At 41.1% G+C, this 16,858-nt stretch overlaps 1 protein-coding gene across 1 annotated transcript; it reads left to right on the top strand.

Annotated features, from left to right (window-relative positions):
- The first annotated feature begins 1,997 nt into the window (after positions 1-1,997).
- Positions 1,998-11,189, top strand: LOC141003616 (uncharacterized). The gene is made up of 10 exons (XM_073475008.1): positions 1,998-2,218; positions 4,436-4,516; positions 5,377-5,510; positions 6,333-6,489; positions 7,606-7,638; positions 8,310-8,389; positions 8,473-8,563; positions 8,662-8,769; positions 8,900-9,070; positions 9,287-11,189. The coding sequence occupies exons 1-10, from the start codon at positions 2,185-2,187 to the stop codon at positions 9,421-9,423; spliced, it is 1,026 nt and encodes a 341-aa protein (XP_073331109.1). The 5' UTR covers positions 1,998-2,184; the 3' UTR covers positions 9,424-11,189.
- The last annotated feature ends 5,669 nt before the right edge of the window (positions 11,190-16,858 follow it).

The raw sequence follows: 16,858 nt of genomic DNA, 5'->3' as shown, positions 1-16,858 counted from the left end.
TGTGTGGAGGCAGACAGCAACATGTCTGGAGGCCCTCATCTTCTGAAGTGGTTTAAAGACCGAGAAAATCCAAGTCAAGGCCGAGTTGGGAGGCGTTTGGGGTGGTTGGACGGGTCATACACAGGACGGGTCACACACAGGACGGGTCGGACAAGCTGAAATTGCTCTTTTGTTCCTTATAGGTGCTACAAATGTGTTAGAAAGGGGGGACGGTGATTATGATTATGAATTCCAACAGTCTGATGATGAAGATTCTCCTGTTGGCAGTGGTGACGACAACAACGTCATGACACCTGAATCACCTGAAACACCTGAAAACTCAACCACTTCCTCCTCAGGTAACCTCTTTCTCCTCTGGTTGACATCCACTCATCTTTTTGAGTGAGTGACAGCATTTCATCTCATAATTGTTTACTTTTACATTTTGTTTTACTGTATTTTATTTTTGGTTGTGTTTTGGATTCATTCTTCTTTTCCTTTAAACTTCAGGTGAAACTTCTGTATGCCCACGTTGACTACAGAGAGAGATGACATTTTATTGAACACTACACTTAAAAGTCTAAGTTTTATAATCTCCAGCTGTGGCATGACAGGATTTGGTGTGTCTGTTTGCAGACGATGCCACATGTTATGTCTGAAAAGCCTCTGATAAACACTGATGTCAAATAAAAAACCAACAGATAAAAACCAGGGTGTTGATCGCACTGCAGCAGCTGTCGACACAAGCACAGTCAGGCCCTAATGGATATCCAGATAGAAGAACTAAATTGTGCCGGACTCTTTTAACTTTGATGGCACAGTTTTTGATGCTACTCTTCAGACCTTCAGAATGTGTTTCTTTATGTTTGATACCACATTTGCTTTAAAGTACATTTCCATTTTGTTTTCTTTTATTGAACTGAATCTCTCCTCTCTCCAGACGCCGCACTGTGGAAGGCTGGACCGTCACTGTGGCTCGTCCTAACATCTGGAGTCTGCATTGGTGCACATCTGTAGCTTCATCTAGGCTGCAACTGAGACCTCAGTGAATGTAATGAATGCATTGTTTTACCTGTTTTATCCATTTGGTTTGTAAAGTGTCTTTGGGTGACTTGATTGTTGCTTACAAATAAAATGCATTCATATTATTTTCCACTTTCTTAATTATAATTATGCAAGTGATGTTTACAATTGCTTGATAAATGGTTCATAAAAGCATTTCATTGTTTTTTTAACAGTCAAATATCAATTAACGGTCATATTGATAACATTTATGTAGACAAATCATTGTATAAAAGTACGACATTAAAGGTCTTCTGTACTGTATGTGTCTTCAAACATGACAAAGTGAGAAAAAGCACTCGGCAGGTCCGACACTGTGTTACTGAGGTAAGAAGTCAAAAACTGAGTGAGCATCCTGTGTCGATGTGGAGCTAGCGCTGTGGTCGATGACTCAGTTCCTGAATACTGACTTATACCGAGAGAGATTTAGAGGGTAGAGAGACACAGAGAGTGTTATGTACTGTATATATATATATATATAGAGAGAGAGACTGAGAGTAAGGGTGGCGGGATGTTCAGAAACAGAGAGGGGGAGAGGACAAGTTAAAGTAGAGAAACATGTGATTGCAGGCTGAAAAGAATGAATACCAGAATATAAATACACCCTGCATGGACAAAATATGTATGTCCTTTCCAAGTGATGAAGACTTGTCTAAAATATTATTTTACAGTGTATCCCTTAAAGGAACAGTCGCCCAAACATGTAAATCTTTTATCTTTTCAAATCCAGTCAGTTTTTTCCATTGAGCTTATGCACCTACTTCAGACGAGCTGTACGGAGCCATTTAATGTTTTATTGGTCTCCAGCTACTTCAGTTGTTTAGGAGAATTCTGCAACGCTGTTTTGCTGTGCACATTTTTGGGTGAACTGTTCCTTTAACATTGTAAGAGGCAAGAAGAGAGCAGCAGGTAGGATGTGAGAGAGAGAGAGCGAGAGCGAGCTGCAGACACAGGAAGAGAGAGAGGGTTCGAAGCAGAGAGCTTGCAGACAAGAAGTGAGAGCGGAGGTTAGAGGAAGACGGTCGTGGAAAAAGGAACAAATTAAATCCATTTAAAGGACACTCGGCTGCCTCGCTGATGATCATCCACCATCTTTAGAGACTTATTTTTAGAAAGAAAAAGAGAAGTATCATCATCGTAACCATGAAGAATTCGTGGAGTCTCCTCTGCTTCCTCAGTAAGTCTCATCTCAAACGTACTTCCTTTTGTTTGTGTTGTTTTTCAGACTGATGACAAGCTCTGATTTATTGATTTAGAGTGAATAAAAGCAGAATAGAAACGCTGCAGGTGAACTCGATCGGGGCTCCCGCGCTCGCTCGCACGCCAACATTCAAAACTCCCGAGGCTCGAGCTTGGATTGTTTTGACACGAAGCCTCGTGGCTTCACTGCCGATCGTAAGAAGTTCTGCTGTAATCTCCAGTGAGTGGCCTCTGCAGTAACAAACACTTGAATATCCAATGATTCAAGGGTTCATTCAAGGACGTCTGGCATACACAGGAAGTAATACGGAGCAGACAAACGCTGCGATACAGGTGAATAAATTAACGAGAGGAAGCTTGAAATGTCACGAAATTGGATGCAAAACACTTCAAGAAAGAGAAAAGTGTATCTGATCATTTTTATGAAATATAAAACTGCGTGTGCGTTAATAATTTCAAATGAAATCCACATTATTTATTTTCACTGTCGCCTCGAGGTTTATTTCCCCGGAAAACTATTAGCTCAGCCTCATTTATTCCACCTTAAATTAGCAAAATAACGCAGGTTTTTGCAAATTTACTGATTTTATTTTGTTTCAATATGAAACCACGACCGTGTTAATATAGATTCCTCTGTATTGTAACTTGTTCTGCAACAGAAATGATAAGAAAATGTTATATTGAATCAACATAATGAATAAATAGTTTCCTTTCCGGTGCGCATGTATCAAATATGAACCGTAGAAGATTCATGCATTATATATTAAAAAAGAAAAAGCTGTTAGGAGGATTGAGCTTCACCAACAGAACATAGCTCAAAGGTCAGAGGTCAGAGTAACAATAAAAGAAGTATAAGTGAGTAAATATAAGATTAATGTGCTCCTACATGATCTTCTCCGACTTCTTTGCTCACATTTTCACACCAGTGTTCGTCCTTTTCACACATATGAAAACTTGTTGCAGCAGCAGTTCTGTGAAGAGACCATCAGCAAACCCACCTGATAACTTTGACTGAGTTTATGTGCAGACGAGCGCAGAGGTGGAAAGTAACCAACTCTGTTCATCAGTCCCTCCAGGAAGTAGTGACGTTGTGATCGCCACAATTAACGCAAAATTCAACCGATCCCTGTGAATTCTGCACGACCAACCTAATTCTGTTGAGCCACACGTGCACGTATTAGAGCTTGTTTGTGGTTGTGAGGCTGCAGACGTGCAACACAACAACTCACATCTACCAACAAACATTACAGCTTTACACCATGAAAGGCGAATCCCTGATGTTCTGCACGGCAGCAGGGTAAACTGTTTTGTGCCACATGCAACAAATGGAAGTCATCGACTGACAGAAGCTGTTACAAAATCAGAGACTGACAAAAACACCTAATAAGATCACTGCAACATGCATTGTAATGTTTTAGAAAAGCTGTTGTGAGTTTAGACATTTTAGGCCACAACAACAATCCCAAAAAGCGTTATTTATACGACTGTATGACAACTCAGACGTAAGATTAGGGAGCTCCACTTTTAACAGCTGCTTCATTAAACACATTCATGCATCAATAATTACAATCCAATCTAATAATATGAAATGGGCCATTCTTTAAGATATAATATGTAAGATTTCTGGATTAAACTGTCTAAAAACCGACTCGACTTGTGTTTACTCAAGCTAACGTTTCATTTGGTCGCCTGTCGCTATCACGGCAGGGAGAGAGTCAGAGAGGAAGGAAGGCGGCGAAGGTGACGTGATTAAAACTTTAAAACATGACCTCATCTGTAAACGTTTTAGCCCGAGTCGTGTCGGATGGATTTCCCTCAGCAGCGGTGGTTGTTCAGTGGAGTGTTCACTACCAGCCAGATAACGTTCCTGCACATTAAGTGTAAACTAGCAAGCAGGTGAAGGTCCAGGTGTTTATTCCTAGCAGCAGAAATTACATATCGTGTGTTTAAGTCCATTTTGATGGGAATACTCTGGTGATGTTAGACTTGTAACAGGGTATTTCCACACAGTTGTATTGCTTCTTTCATTTAAGTAAAAGATTTGAGTATTTCTTCCGCCGCTGGATATGTGTTCATTTATGTTCTGTTTTCTTCACTGACAGATATTTACTTTAATTTACAGGTGTTTCCAATGATTCTGCTTCATACAGTTTGAGGCCTTGTGTAATAACTTCACTCTGTTTTTCTGTCTCAGTTCTAGCAATGTCTTCGTTTTCCAGAGGAGAAGGTGGAACTGCTGATCCACAAGGTGACAAGTCTGTCAATGACACAACGAGTAAGTGACAGCAGACTTGATTAATCAGTGATTTGTTGTAGCTCTCCTGTACTGTACATGGCAGAGGTTCCCAAATGTTATTAAACTGCTGATAGCGAGCTGATCTCGAGGACGGACAATGACAGTCACGTCAGGAAGTTTTTTTTGTGTTACTATGACAACCTGCCACCTCAAACTGTCATTACCAGTCTGAGGTCTAACTGACATGTTGGACCAGCCCAGACACCAGGATGTAAAGTTAGCAGTTAACCTTTCTGCAAACCACAGAAATGTCCAATGTTGACATGTGTACCCAATGTGGCAGCTTCACATTATGTGCTTATTAACCACCTGTTACAGCAGGAAGTTGAGGGGCAGGTGGTGGTGACGAGGCTGCCAAACGGCCGACTGGAGTTCAAGTCACACCGCCGGATATTTTTAAAGTGTTTTTCACGGGAAGTCAGACCATACCCGTCTGTGATCGTGGCGACCTAAACTGGGGTTTTAAGCCAATCCGTGATGTTTTCCTAAACCTGACCAAGTGTTTTTATGCCCAAACCTAACCAGAGTATATGCGCAACAAAGTGACAGGAGAGAAACAGAAAATTCAACATAAACAAACGTCCAGTTTTAGTCTTTTCTGTGGTTTTGTAGAAACGTACTCAGCTAAGACTTATTCCTGAGATTTGGTCGATCCAACAGTGTTTCTATTATGGTGAATTTGATGTTTTCTGCATATTTCTTCCATTCTGATGTTCCTGTGTACGTGTAAAACCATCCGTCATAACCACGCTGACACTGTCCACATCCTGCATCTGTCCTGTGTTGTGTGAGGGTTCAGAAAACATCTGGCTGATTCACGTGTGTCTCTTCCATGTCAGACACAGGTTCCCCTCCGACTCAGCCGCTGGCAACTGCTGAAACAGATGAAGCTCTCGGCCACGCGTCGGCCTCCCTTTCTCCTCAGACTAATACATCAACGATGGCAACAGATGGGCCTTCACCAGCCAATAAGGTAACTGTATAAAAACCAGCCCAGTAAACTCTGGATCACACTACAGAGGTGGTTCAACATTTTTGACGAGGTGATTAGCTTGTTTCACTTGTAGCAACAGAGTCAAACCTAGAAGCCACTGACCAGGCTGGTGTGTTTGAAGTAAAAGGAACAGTTCACCCAAAAATTTAATCCAGTCATTATCTCCTCCCTCCATGCTGATGGAGAGTCAGATGAAGTTTCGTAGTCCACAATAATTTCTGGAGCTTCACAGCAAAACAGCGTTGCAGCGTTCTGATAAACAACAGAAGTAGGTGGAGGCTTGTTATAAAGGTAAAAAAAGAAAACATGAAATGATCCATTGTGGGCCAAGACCCATCCTCCATACAAGTTTGACAGAAATCTGCTCAGTAGTCCTCATGTAATCCTGCTGACCAACCGACCGACCAACCAACCGACCAACCATCCAACCAACCATCCAACCGACCGACCAACTGACCAATCAACAACCAACCAACCAAAAAAACAAAACAAATAACAAAACAACCGATCAACCAACCATCAGCATGGGTGCGAGGAGATAATGACCGAATTCACATTTTTGGGTGAACTGCTTCTTTAAAACTTAACGTTAAACTATTTCTGTTCGTTAAAGAGTCAAACTACCAAGAAACAACGAGACATCTTCACAGTTGAAATACAGAAGTCACAACCAAAGAGCGACACATTTACAGCCTAATTTACATTTAATTCAACCTGCTCACAAATACAGTACACAGATGTACGAATGATGTACGTGAAGCTGTCGAACACAAACTGACTTCCCTCTGCTGTCTTTTACAGACTGCAGAAGAATATTACAACCACGACAACAATGAACAAACCGACATCACAACAGTACAGCCGACAGCCTCGACGCCAGGCAGCGGGACGGAGGGTGGCGCCGGCGCCGTGACGACAACAGTCACTATAGCGACGACGGGTACTTCACCCACGACAGGTAGCTCACAGTGGTGCGGATGCAAAAGGCATATTTACGAGTCGTGTGCTTCAGTTTGTCTTCCTGTGTGTCAAACCACAAGCATCACATGCTCACATACTCTGTAACTGTTAGCCACACACACACACACACACACACACACACACGCACGCACGCACACACACACACACACACACACACACACACACGCACACACACACACACTGTAAAACACTCAGACCTATCAGACACACAACTGTTCAGACACGCATGCAACGGCTACTAAGTCACTTTATGTCACACACAATGATTTTTTCAAGTATATTTACTCGAGTACTGTACATTTTTGAAGTACTTTAATCGGGTATTGCCATTTTCCGCTACTTTGTACTTCCACTCCACTACTACTGACAAATATTGTACATGTTTTGCTCTACTACATTCATAATATCACTCTAGTAACTAGTTACTTAGCAGATTACATGCTGCAGCAGAGCCAAAGTAAGGTATTTTAAAATTCATTGATTTTAAAAAGAAAAACCTCTGATTCAAGTATTCATAAAAGTTCTGGATATTGGAATACGTGTAAATATATGTATAATGTACTCTTAATACTGAAGTACAGTTATTGCTGGAAAACTTGATACTTCAGTATGTTCAGTATCAGGTACTTTTCCTACGGGTGACTTTCAATTTTCAAGCACGACTTTTAGGTACTTTTTACAACATTTGCTCGTTGCAGCTTTAAAAACTTGAGAATGTTGAATGAATGACGTGATGTTTTATTGGTGACATTTTGTAGCCGATGCAATGAACTAATTCACTGATAAAGTAATCTGCAGATTAATAAGTAATGAAAATACATGTCTTCTCTTTTTCAGCTGATACTTTCTGATCTGTGGACTTTGTTTATTCCTCAGTCTTAGATATCCTTGTTAGACTCAAGGACTCTTTAATGTTACGTCTGTTTTGAAAAGACAAAAGTTTTGTTCAGTGTTAGAGCACAATTTGTAACTTTCTCCTGTTCCTGTTCTCCACTAGGGGGCAGTGTGGTACCACCATGAATGAACACTGTATTTGTGTTGATGTTCTGAACCTCAGAGAACTGAACAGTAACCAGCTGTCTGTTTCTTTTAGCAGGAATTGTACAAGGCGGTCAGTCATCCTGGGGTAAGTATGTTTTATTATTTCATCTATGTTTCACCAGGACGAACCACAATATTCCTCCTACTGCAGCTGCTAACACATGATGTCCAGCTCACAAAGGCCCCGACCTAGTAAAATAATTCAACGGAAACAAATTGAATTCATAAAAAAAAGTATCTCAATTATAACTTGACCAATTATTCTAATTATCTGATACAGATTTAAATTTTCACAGACTAGATAGGATAAGATATGAATAATAATCCTGTATGAGAAAACACCTCTTCAGTCTTTGGTGAATGCGATGCCCTTCCATATGCAACGTTTTTCAATATTATATAAATATATAAAACACTGTGAAATGATGCATGAATTGTGTAAAATCAACCAACCAACCAACCAACCAACCAATGGTTGAATGAACCAATCATTCATCCAACCAACCAATCAATCATCCAATCAATCAATCAACCAGCCAATCAACCAACCAACCAACCAACCAACCAACCAACCAACCAACCATTCAACCAACCAATAAAACCCCAATCATCCAGCCCACCAACCAAAGATTGTAATCATGTGTACAAACTGATTTGCGTTCTCATCACAGTTCATTGATCGATGGCACCGATGAGCCCCAACGTTTCTACAACAGCCAACAAAACTGACCTGTCTCTCTCTGCCTCCGTCTCCAGGTTATGTGATCCTGGTGTTGATCATCGTGATGATCATTGTTCTGTGTGTCATCCTCTACTTACTCAGGAGAGCTGCCAGGGTAAAAGCTTTCCAACACATATTTTACATCTCCTCACTGTAACATGTTACAGTTGAGGCTCACTTATTTGTTTGTTTGTGCAGACGTACTCGTTCGACCTGCAGCGTCCGCTTCCCGTCAGCCATCACAACGAACCCACCGGCACCTTTGAGCCAGTCTACCTGGACGACCTGGGTGTGTGTGGTTACATTTAAACTGCTGTAACGTGACCGCTGCACAGAGAGGTGTGTCCTGACGTGTGTGTGCTTGGGTTTGTGTGTGTTGTATCTCAGAACGACCAGCTCCTAAAGACCAAGTGAACACAGATGACCTCTCACCTCCTCCAGTAGCCAACGGCACAACTTCAACATCAGAGGAGAAGGGCCCCAATGGAGAGAGCGGTAGGCTGCGTTTAAAACTCTTTCAGCAAACCCACCAATCAAACACTGCACCAACACCGGCTCGGTCAGGAAACACTGCACTTGTCTTACCTTTCCTTCTCTTCTGTTCCACCTCCGCCCGTCACCCCAGCTCCACAGGGACAGTCCGATGCGAACGGCCTGACTGGTGAGACTTCACCCACCAGTAACACCAGTCCCTCACTGGGCGACGACCCCGCTGACAAGACGACCAGCCCACTGAGCAGTACCGACCTGTTCTTTGACACTGTTGGGGAGGAGATCGGAAACAACAACAACCCATGTAAGATATTTTATATAGATACAAACAAGCCATTGCTAAAACATCCAATGAAACATCAGAACAGTTTTCTTAAAGGTGCAATATGTAAGAATTAAACTACATGGCAGTATAGAAAGTAGCAGTAGAACGGAAACAAGTGTTTACATATTTTTGGAAAACATAACTCAGTATAATGTCTGATGGTTGTGCCTGTGTCCATGTCTTTGGTTTCCTCAGCGGTTTGCTCCAGCGACCCGTTCGTTGAAATCAACCTGGATGACCCGGCGTGGTGCGATCAGCTCCTCAGCTCTCCTGAAGCTCCTTCGTCCGTCCTCCCCTTCACTCCTTTCTCCTTCTCCACCTCCTCTTCTTAGCACCTTTGACCGACCCAGCTCGACATGGAGGAAGCTACCGAGTCCTTAAAAGACTCAGCAAAGAGCATTCAGTCAGCTGTTGACAGTGTATAGCCTGTATCTCAACCAACGAGCTGTAAATATAGAGAGCTAACGTTGGTTTAAGCATTTTATTGTGTGTTTAGATGCCTTTAACAAACTGACCAGCCAGATAAGGTTTAGAGATAAAAAAATTGAATGTTTTGCCATTTCTGGTGGACCATCATGGGACCTTATTTCCAGAGGTGGGTAGAGACGAGCTACATTTACTCCGTTATGTACTTGATTCACTTCTTTTTAGCAAAATGTACTTTTTAAAGTAGACTTGAGTAGAGTAGTTACTTGAATAGGTGTTGTTGGGAAAATGTTGTGTTTTTCCAGGATCTGAACCCATTTTTCATAGAGCCCAAACCATGTACTTACAGCGACACAGGGTCAAAAAATACTTTTTTCCCATAAGCTTACATTGTGAAAGAAACAATCCCTGTGAAAAGACTCGTTTGATGTATCAGAATTTAATCCATTCGGTCCAGAGCCGCAAGATTTAATCGTTTCCTTCCCATCCAAGTTAGTCGGGCGCTCAACAGGAAGTTATCCGGCTCGGACGGTCTCTAGTGTGCACACTCAAACTTTTACCGAGCAGCTTTCATAGTAATGAAGGCGCCATCTCCAGTGCTCTTTCCAGGTTTCTTGATACATCCATGGTTCAAAGCAGGACAGACAGCCAGCCACGCCCACTGTGGACCACCATGGGGCCTTATTCGATAAAAACTTTGTCTGTTAGTGCAGGAAGAGGGACAGATAGTTTGTTGATCCTGTTTGAATTGTGTCATGAATCACACAGATGATGTTTGTCTTCAAACTAATGAACCATCAGACGGTGAAAACACGTCATTATAAAGACGACGCAGCCGACAGTGTCGTTAGTGACGTCGTCTCCTGACTGAAACACTGTAGAGCTGCTCCTGTACATCAGCAGCTCACAGAACCGAACCAGAACCAGCTCTCCTTTTTTAAATACTTCGTTACGAGCTTTTCTGAGCCCAGTTGGCTCCATGTTGGTGTCGATGAGACGATGTAGTTCACCGAGTGCTTAAACACAAAACTACATGAGATTTTACTTTATGTTACAACAAACTGACACTTTACTGACTTGATTAACAAACATATGTGTGATTCAAGACTCAATTCAAACAGGATCAAACATTATCTGTCTCTTCATTGCCAGAAAAGTGTTGAATGAAATAAGGTCTCTATAATGACTGATGCGACAGCAGCAGGCTTTCAGATAGATGGTGTAGCAATGATGTATGTTTGTAGCTAACTGAGGTTAGCATCACTCCGGTTCCTCTGTGGGATTATTGAATGTATTTTGGATTATTACAGAAAATAATCTCTGTTTCAAACACAAGTTTACGATCCTTCCAGGTTTTATTCATCAAGATAATCTTCACAGATGAACATCACTTTGTGATGAGGGAACCGGTTGTGCTAACATGCTAACATGCTAACATGCTAACATATCTCTGGTGTTAGGACTCATTACTTCACCACTTTATTCCTTAACGTACGTCACGTTTATCGTCCGTGCAGTTGAGTTCTGCCTGTTTTTCTCCCGTCAACATGTTATTGACATTTAGAGAAGAGATTTTTGACATTTGTTGATCCGAGAAATGTAATGTGTGTCAGTCGGACTGAATCTGTTCATGTCTACAAATCATTGATTAAAAGTCATTTTTTAAAAATAATCCCCTTTTTTTCTTTGTTGTGTGCAGTTAATCACAACGATGTTTCTGTGGTTTCACTTCTCTTCTTTTTCATTTTGGCGTCAAATCACATAAATGCTGTTAAATGTAAGTGTGAATCATTATGGGTAGTGACCTACCATATCTGCAGTGAGCAAACACACTCACACTTCATTATTTTTAAACACCTGACTTATTTTTTTTGTCCTTTCCAGCTTCCTGGTGGAGTTCATACTGGTTGAAGCAAAGTCAAAGCACTGCACTGTCATAATAATCGCAGAGTGGAGCTACATATAACTAACTTCTTAAACGCTAGTGGAGATCACAAGATTTCATATATACCGAACATGTAAGGGGATATTTTGGGCTCATATTGGTATGAAAAGGTGCACAAGACAGAATAATAACAATTGTTGTAGCACTGCATAAAAAACACCCACTCGAACACGAGTCAATGATTTATGATTAGTTATAAATACAATGCGTTCATACATTCAGGCATAAATTCAAAGATCAAATAGAAGAAAAAGAAAACTGAAAGTAGATTAAATAAATTAAGAAAAGATCATTATTGTACGACACAAGTAGAAATAATCAGATCGTACATAAACTCAAAACAAACAAAGTAAAAAACGATGATCAGAAAATGCAGCCTCGAGTGAGTAAATGAAAAAATGCAAAACGTGAAAATGGAAATGATTAAAAGATGAAATTGAAAACAGCGAAGGAAATAAAAAGTCCATTAAAAAGCTCTTATAAACCAACGGCCAGAAACTCAGCCGCCTGCCTGGTGCATGGGACTGTTACATTATCTCCTGTCAGTTTAAAACTGTTAATGTCAGCATGAAACTGAGGTTCACACCTTAAAGAGGGGAAACATCCACTGAGGCTCTTTGCTGAGAGCTTGTAGCTGCGAACATTCAGTCTTCAGACGTGTAAATCTACAAGTACGACACGACTGACCTGAAGTTAAATGATACTAATGCAGATTTAAAGGGAACTTCACACATTTCCCACATGAAGTTGAGTCAGTTCAACAGTCAGATGATTGATTTAGTGTTGATGAGCTGATGCTTTCTTCTCTCTCTGCTGGGTCGTATTGTACATATTAATAATGCCGTAACATAAATGCAACAAAAACACATTTAAATCGCCCAGAAAGACGACAATAAACTGCCTCCTCTTCCTTCCTGTGAGAAATTCAGTTGGTATTTTCACTTTCTCTTTGATTTAGATCATCAGGTGACGGTTCTTTTAGCTACATGATGCTGCTGATGATCTGAAGTGTGTCACAACTAACCGCACGGCTAACTGAGCTAACTCGCTAACGGCAGCTACATTTGAGGCTGATTCTTACATATTGCTGCTGTAATGTAAAGCACAGTGAGTTAACCTGTGATGAACTGTGCAGAAAACCTTTTTTTTCTCTTATGAGCATGAAATTAAAATATACACAAATAAAAATGTAAAACATTCAAACATAAAAGCTAAAATATTCAGTATCTGTATGTGGTTTTGTCCTCTTCAATCTCCATGATGACATCGTAGCTTCTGTCTTCTCCAACGAGCCGAGGAGCTGCAACAAAAAGAAGAAGAACAGAAACCGTGAGCACCCGAAGGAAAGCTGAGCTGAACAGGCTCAAATGCAGCGACCGAGCTGGATCAGTACCTCTTCTGTTGTCTCTGTATATGAGCATCATTAAGATGGTGGACAGCAGGTAGGGAGTCGCCACGACGATGTGCCATATGAGTCTGAAGAGTGACATCACCGGAGCTGCAGGAGCATCAGGAGCTGCCGACAATGAAGAGAGTTTGATTTCATCGTACAAGTTAAAAACAATCATCTTTGTAGTCGTTTTATGATTATTGACAGCTAGAAGTCATAATCTCACCTCTGACAGTCAGCCGGCTCTCTGGTGATCTTCCAGCCCCGGCGATGTGACACCTGTAGAGTCCTTCATCAGATCTGGAGATGCTGTGGATGGTCACGTGTCCTGTCGAGCTGCTCCTGATCAGAAGACCATCTTTAGAGAAACCAGCAGTGAGACTGGAGGAAACAGTCGTCTGCGATCTGCAGCTCAGAGTGACATCATCTCCCTCCGTCACAGGAACAGCAGGACTCTCCAGGATCACATCACCACCTGACAGATCATTATTCACAAGATTACTTTATGTCAGCAGTGTAATGCACTGAGTCATGATGATGTTGAACCTGCAGCAGTTTGTCTTGTTCAAACCCACCAGTCACAGCGATGGTAACTGTGTTGCTGCACTCTCCTGCTGCAGACTCACACCAGTACACTCCAGTGTCTGATGGGTAGGGATCATCAATGTAGCAGTAGGATGTATTTATACTATGAAAGGACGGGGGACACTCCTCATTAATGTTTCTTGTCGTGTTCCTCTTAATTGTCCACTCAGATGAATTTCCCGGCGGCTCACAGATCAGAGAGACGGACTCATACTGGAAGAACTGGGATCTGTTGGGAACGACTCTGAGGACGGCTGCAAGACACAAACAGATGGAGGCAGAGTGACATGTTCATTAATAGGTAGGTAGTTAAAATGAGCCAGTGAACTAGTTGTGAAGGCTATAAAGTGGTATTTGTTTGCACAGTGAGAGACAACGTCAATATCTGAAAGGGTGAGAGTGCCACCTGCTGGCTGTCAGACACAAAGGTAAGTATAATAATAGTTAGTGGCCCCATTTACACTGTTAAACATCTCATGTGACATCCAGGTTTGATTTCTGTTGATGAAGGTTCTCAGTCATCCAGGTCCTGGTAATTATAAGTGCTGTATCGCAGGCTTCCTCTTGTGGTTTCATGTTTCTCTGTGGTCGTTTGCAGTCTCTTTGTAGACGTTTGCAATCTCTTTGTAGCTGTTGTTTGCCTCTTTGTAGTTCATATCACGTGTCTTTGTAGACGTTTAAATTCTCTTTGTAGACGTTTTGAATCTCTGAAGTCATTTTATGTCTCTGTAGTAGTTTAAAATGATCTTTGTAGTTGCTGTATGTCTTAGTCTTAGTCTCAGATAGACACAAGTGGAAGACATTTTGTTAGCATTCAGTCCAGTTAGCATAACATTAGCTAACCCTAACCCTATCAATAACTAACTTCAGTTTTTTAATATATTGCTTCTCTTTATGTGTTGTCGAATATAAAAGCATCACTGACAAATCATGAATCCAGTTTGACACTTTAAAGCCCCGGAAGTGAATAAATCCACAGATAAAGAGCTCATTACCTTCTTTTTTGGTATCAGACGAGGCAAACTGTAGAAACACACCTAAAAACACAGCAGAGAGAGAAGGAAGACATGATCGATGATATCCTGTGAGTTACAAGACAAAGCACATAAGAAAGACAAGGTTATACTCACAGAGGCCGAGGTGCAACACGGCGGTCTTCATCTCGTCTCACTGCTGACTGGAAAATGACTGACTTAGCACCACTGCCCACCACTTCCTCTTTCAATGTGAGAACACGTTTACCTTGACAGATGTGACACTCAGGCCACTGTTTCTGGGTCATCTTACTTCATTTTCCAAGAAGAGAAACATACTAACAGCAGGTTATCTTCATCCTTACACCTCTTAAAGATATTTTATATATGATTTCTGCAAAAGACCTTTGACCTGAACCTTTATTGATTATTTTATGTTTTGGATTTAAAAACCCTGCTCACTGAAGTAATAATGAGAACAATAATAATGATAATTGTGGTTCTGTGTCATTTCATGACAACAATCAGCTCAAAATCTAAACGCTTCAGGGTCTGTGACCGACCCAGCGTCCTTTGAGGAACGACTGACAGCCACAGCTGGGTTCAGATGAGCAACCACAATAAAGGTTGGCAATATTTCTGAAATGTCGAAGCTTTTCATTTCTTCAGGTTAGAGCTTCAGTTTTAAGTTGTGCCAATGCTGTGCTTATTCTCTGGCCAGGTTCAGGTATGTAACCTGAGGAACATGAAGCCCTGAGGCTGCACACTCCGGTACAGTAGGTGGCGGTAGGTATGTACCTTCACACGTTAGAGAAGAAGAAGAAGAAGCAGAAGAAGAAGAAGAAGAAGAAGAAGAAGAAGAAGAAGGAGGAGTTGGAGGTGGAGGAGGAGTTGGAGGAGGAGGAGGAGTTGGAGGAGGAGGAGTTGGAGGAGTGGCTGGGCAGCTGTGGGATGCAGGAGCCAGAATGACAGACTGCCTCGTTTCTTTTGGAGACTGATCTTTCTAATCTTTCTTTGTTCACTAGTATTTATTGTTGTAAAACACTTCTGCACCACCTGTGGAAGCTGCCGTGTCTCGCTGTTGCTACCTTTTGTAAGAGATTGCTCCTCAGGTGAAATAAGGTTATTATAATATATATATATATTAGCTATTAATATGGTTATTATAAAGTAGGGGTCCTCAACGCCACAACTTGGCTTGTACAAAGTTCATTTGAACTCTACATTTTAAACTGTCATGGCTTCCCAACTTTTTTAGTGCAAATAACCGACCTAAATAGTCTACGGACAAAGAACGGTGCAGATAAAAAAAAGTAACCTGATGTTTCCATAATGTGGCTAGTTGTCAACAATTGATGAGGGTAGATGCTTTACCTTGCCACTTTTATTGTTGTTGTTGTTATCGTTGTTGCAATGTGATTTTACACCGCTTTGATCTATAAATAAAGTCATAATTCAATATCCCTGTTTCAGTGGTTTTATAAGGAGGATTAGGAAATCAATGCAGAAAAGACTGCAGGAGTGTTTCCACGTCACAGTAGAAAGCGATCATATAACACATACTGAGAAATTAGTAAGTGCTATCAGAGGTGGGTAATAACGATTTACATTTACTTCATTACATTTACTTAAGTAACTTTTTGTCTAACTTGTATTTTTAAGAGCATAATTATGAATACAATAATGCAGTATATATAGAACTGTAGGCTAACTGTAACGGATTGACTTTACATTCTGCATCACACTCTGTGTTTGACAGGTGCATGTACAGTGAATTTGGTCAATATCACTGTGTCACTGTGCAGTCACTTTTCGGCAGGCCCTGCCGAAAAGTGACTGCACCCTGTAACTCTGGATTGCAAGGAGTGATATTGACCAAATTCACTGTACATGCACCTGGTTTCCTCTACTATTAATGCTGAAAAGACAGAGAATGTGACCCCTCCCAATCCAATCCGACATAAAATTAAGTTAAAACCGATAGAAAACCACAAAATGTCAGGAACAACAACGAGCTTCCTTGTCTTTCTATTGAGTCCAGTGTTCTTTTGCCGTCCGTCATGGCGTCGCCTCCCGCGTCACGTAATCATTGTGATGTTTCTGCAACGGGTCAATACATTATTGCATTTTAAATGGTAGAAAAATATGGTTTTGATCTCAAAATATGACACTTTCCTTCTAAACATGGCTCTGGGGTCATTCTGTGGTGCATTGAATATAAAATAACTGATTAAAAAACAAATATTCACAAATTGATGGCCCAAGAGGCTGTAATTGTTAAAATAACCTGTTTTTTTATTATAAAATATGACACAAAAAGTGAATTGCTGCCGTCTGATGGTCAACTGAAGCTACGACAGGACTGAACTGAAGTTAAATGATAATAATGCAGATTTAAAGGGAACTTCATGCATTTCACACATGAAGTTCAGTCGGTTCAACAGTTA

The sequence above is a fragment of the Pagrus major genome, chromosome 10 (assembly GCF_040436345.1).
Source record: "Pagrus major chromosome 10, Pma_NU_1.0".
Lineage (NCBI taxonomy): Eukaryota > Metazoa > Chordata > Actinopteri > Spariformes > Sparidae > Pagrus > Pagrus major.
The sequence above is the reverse complement of the archived record's forward strand: the minus strand, read 5'-3'. Positions and strand labels throughout refer to the sequence as shown.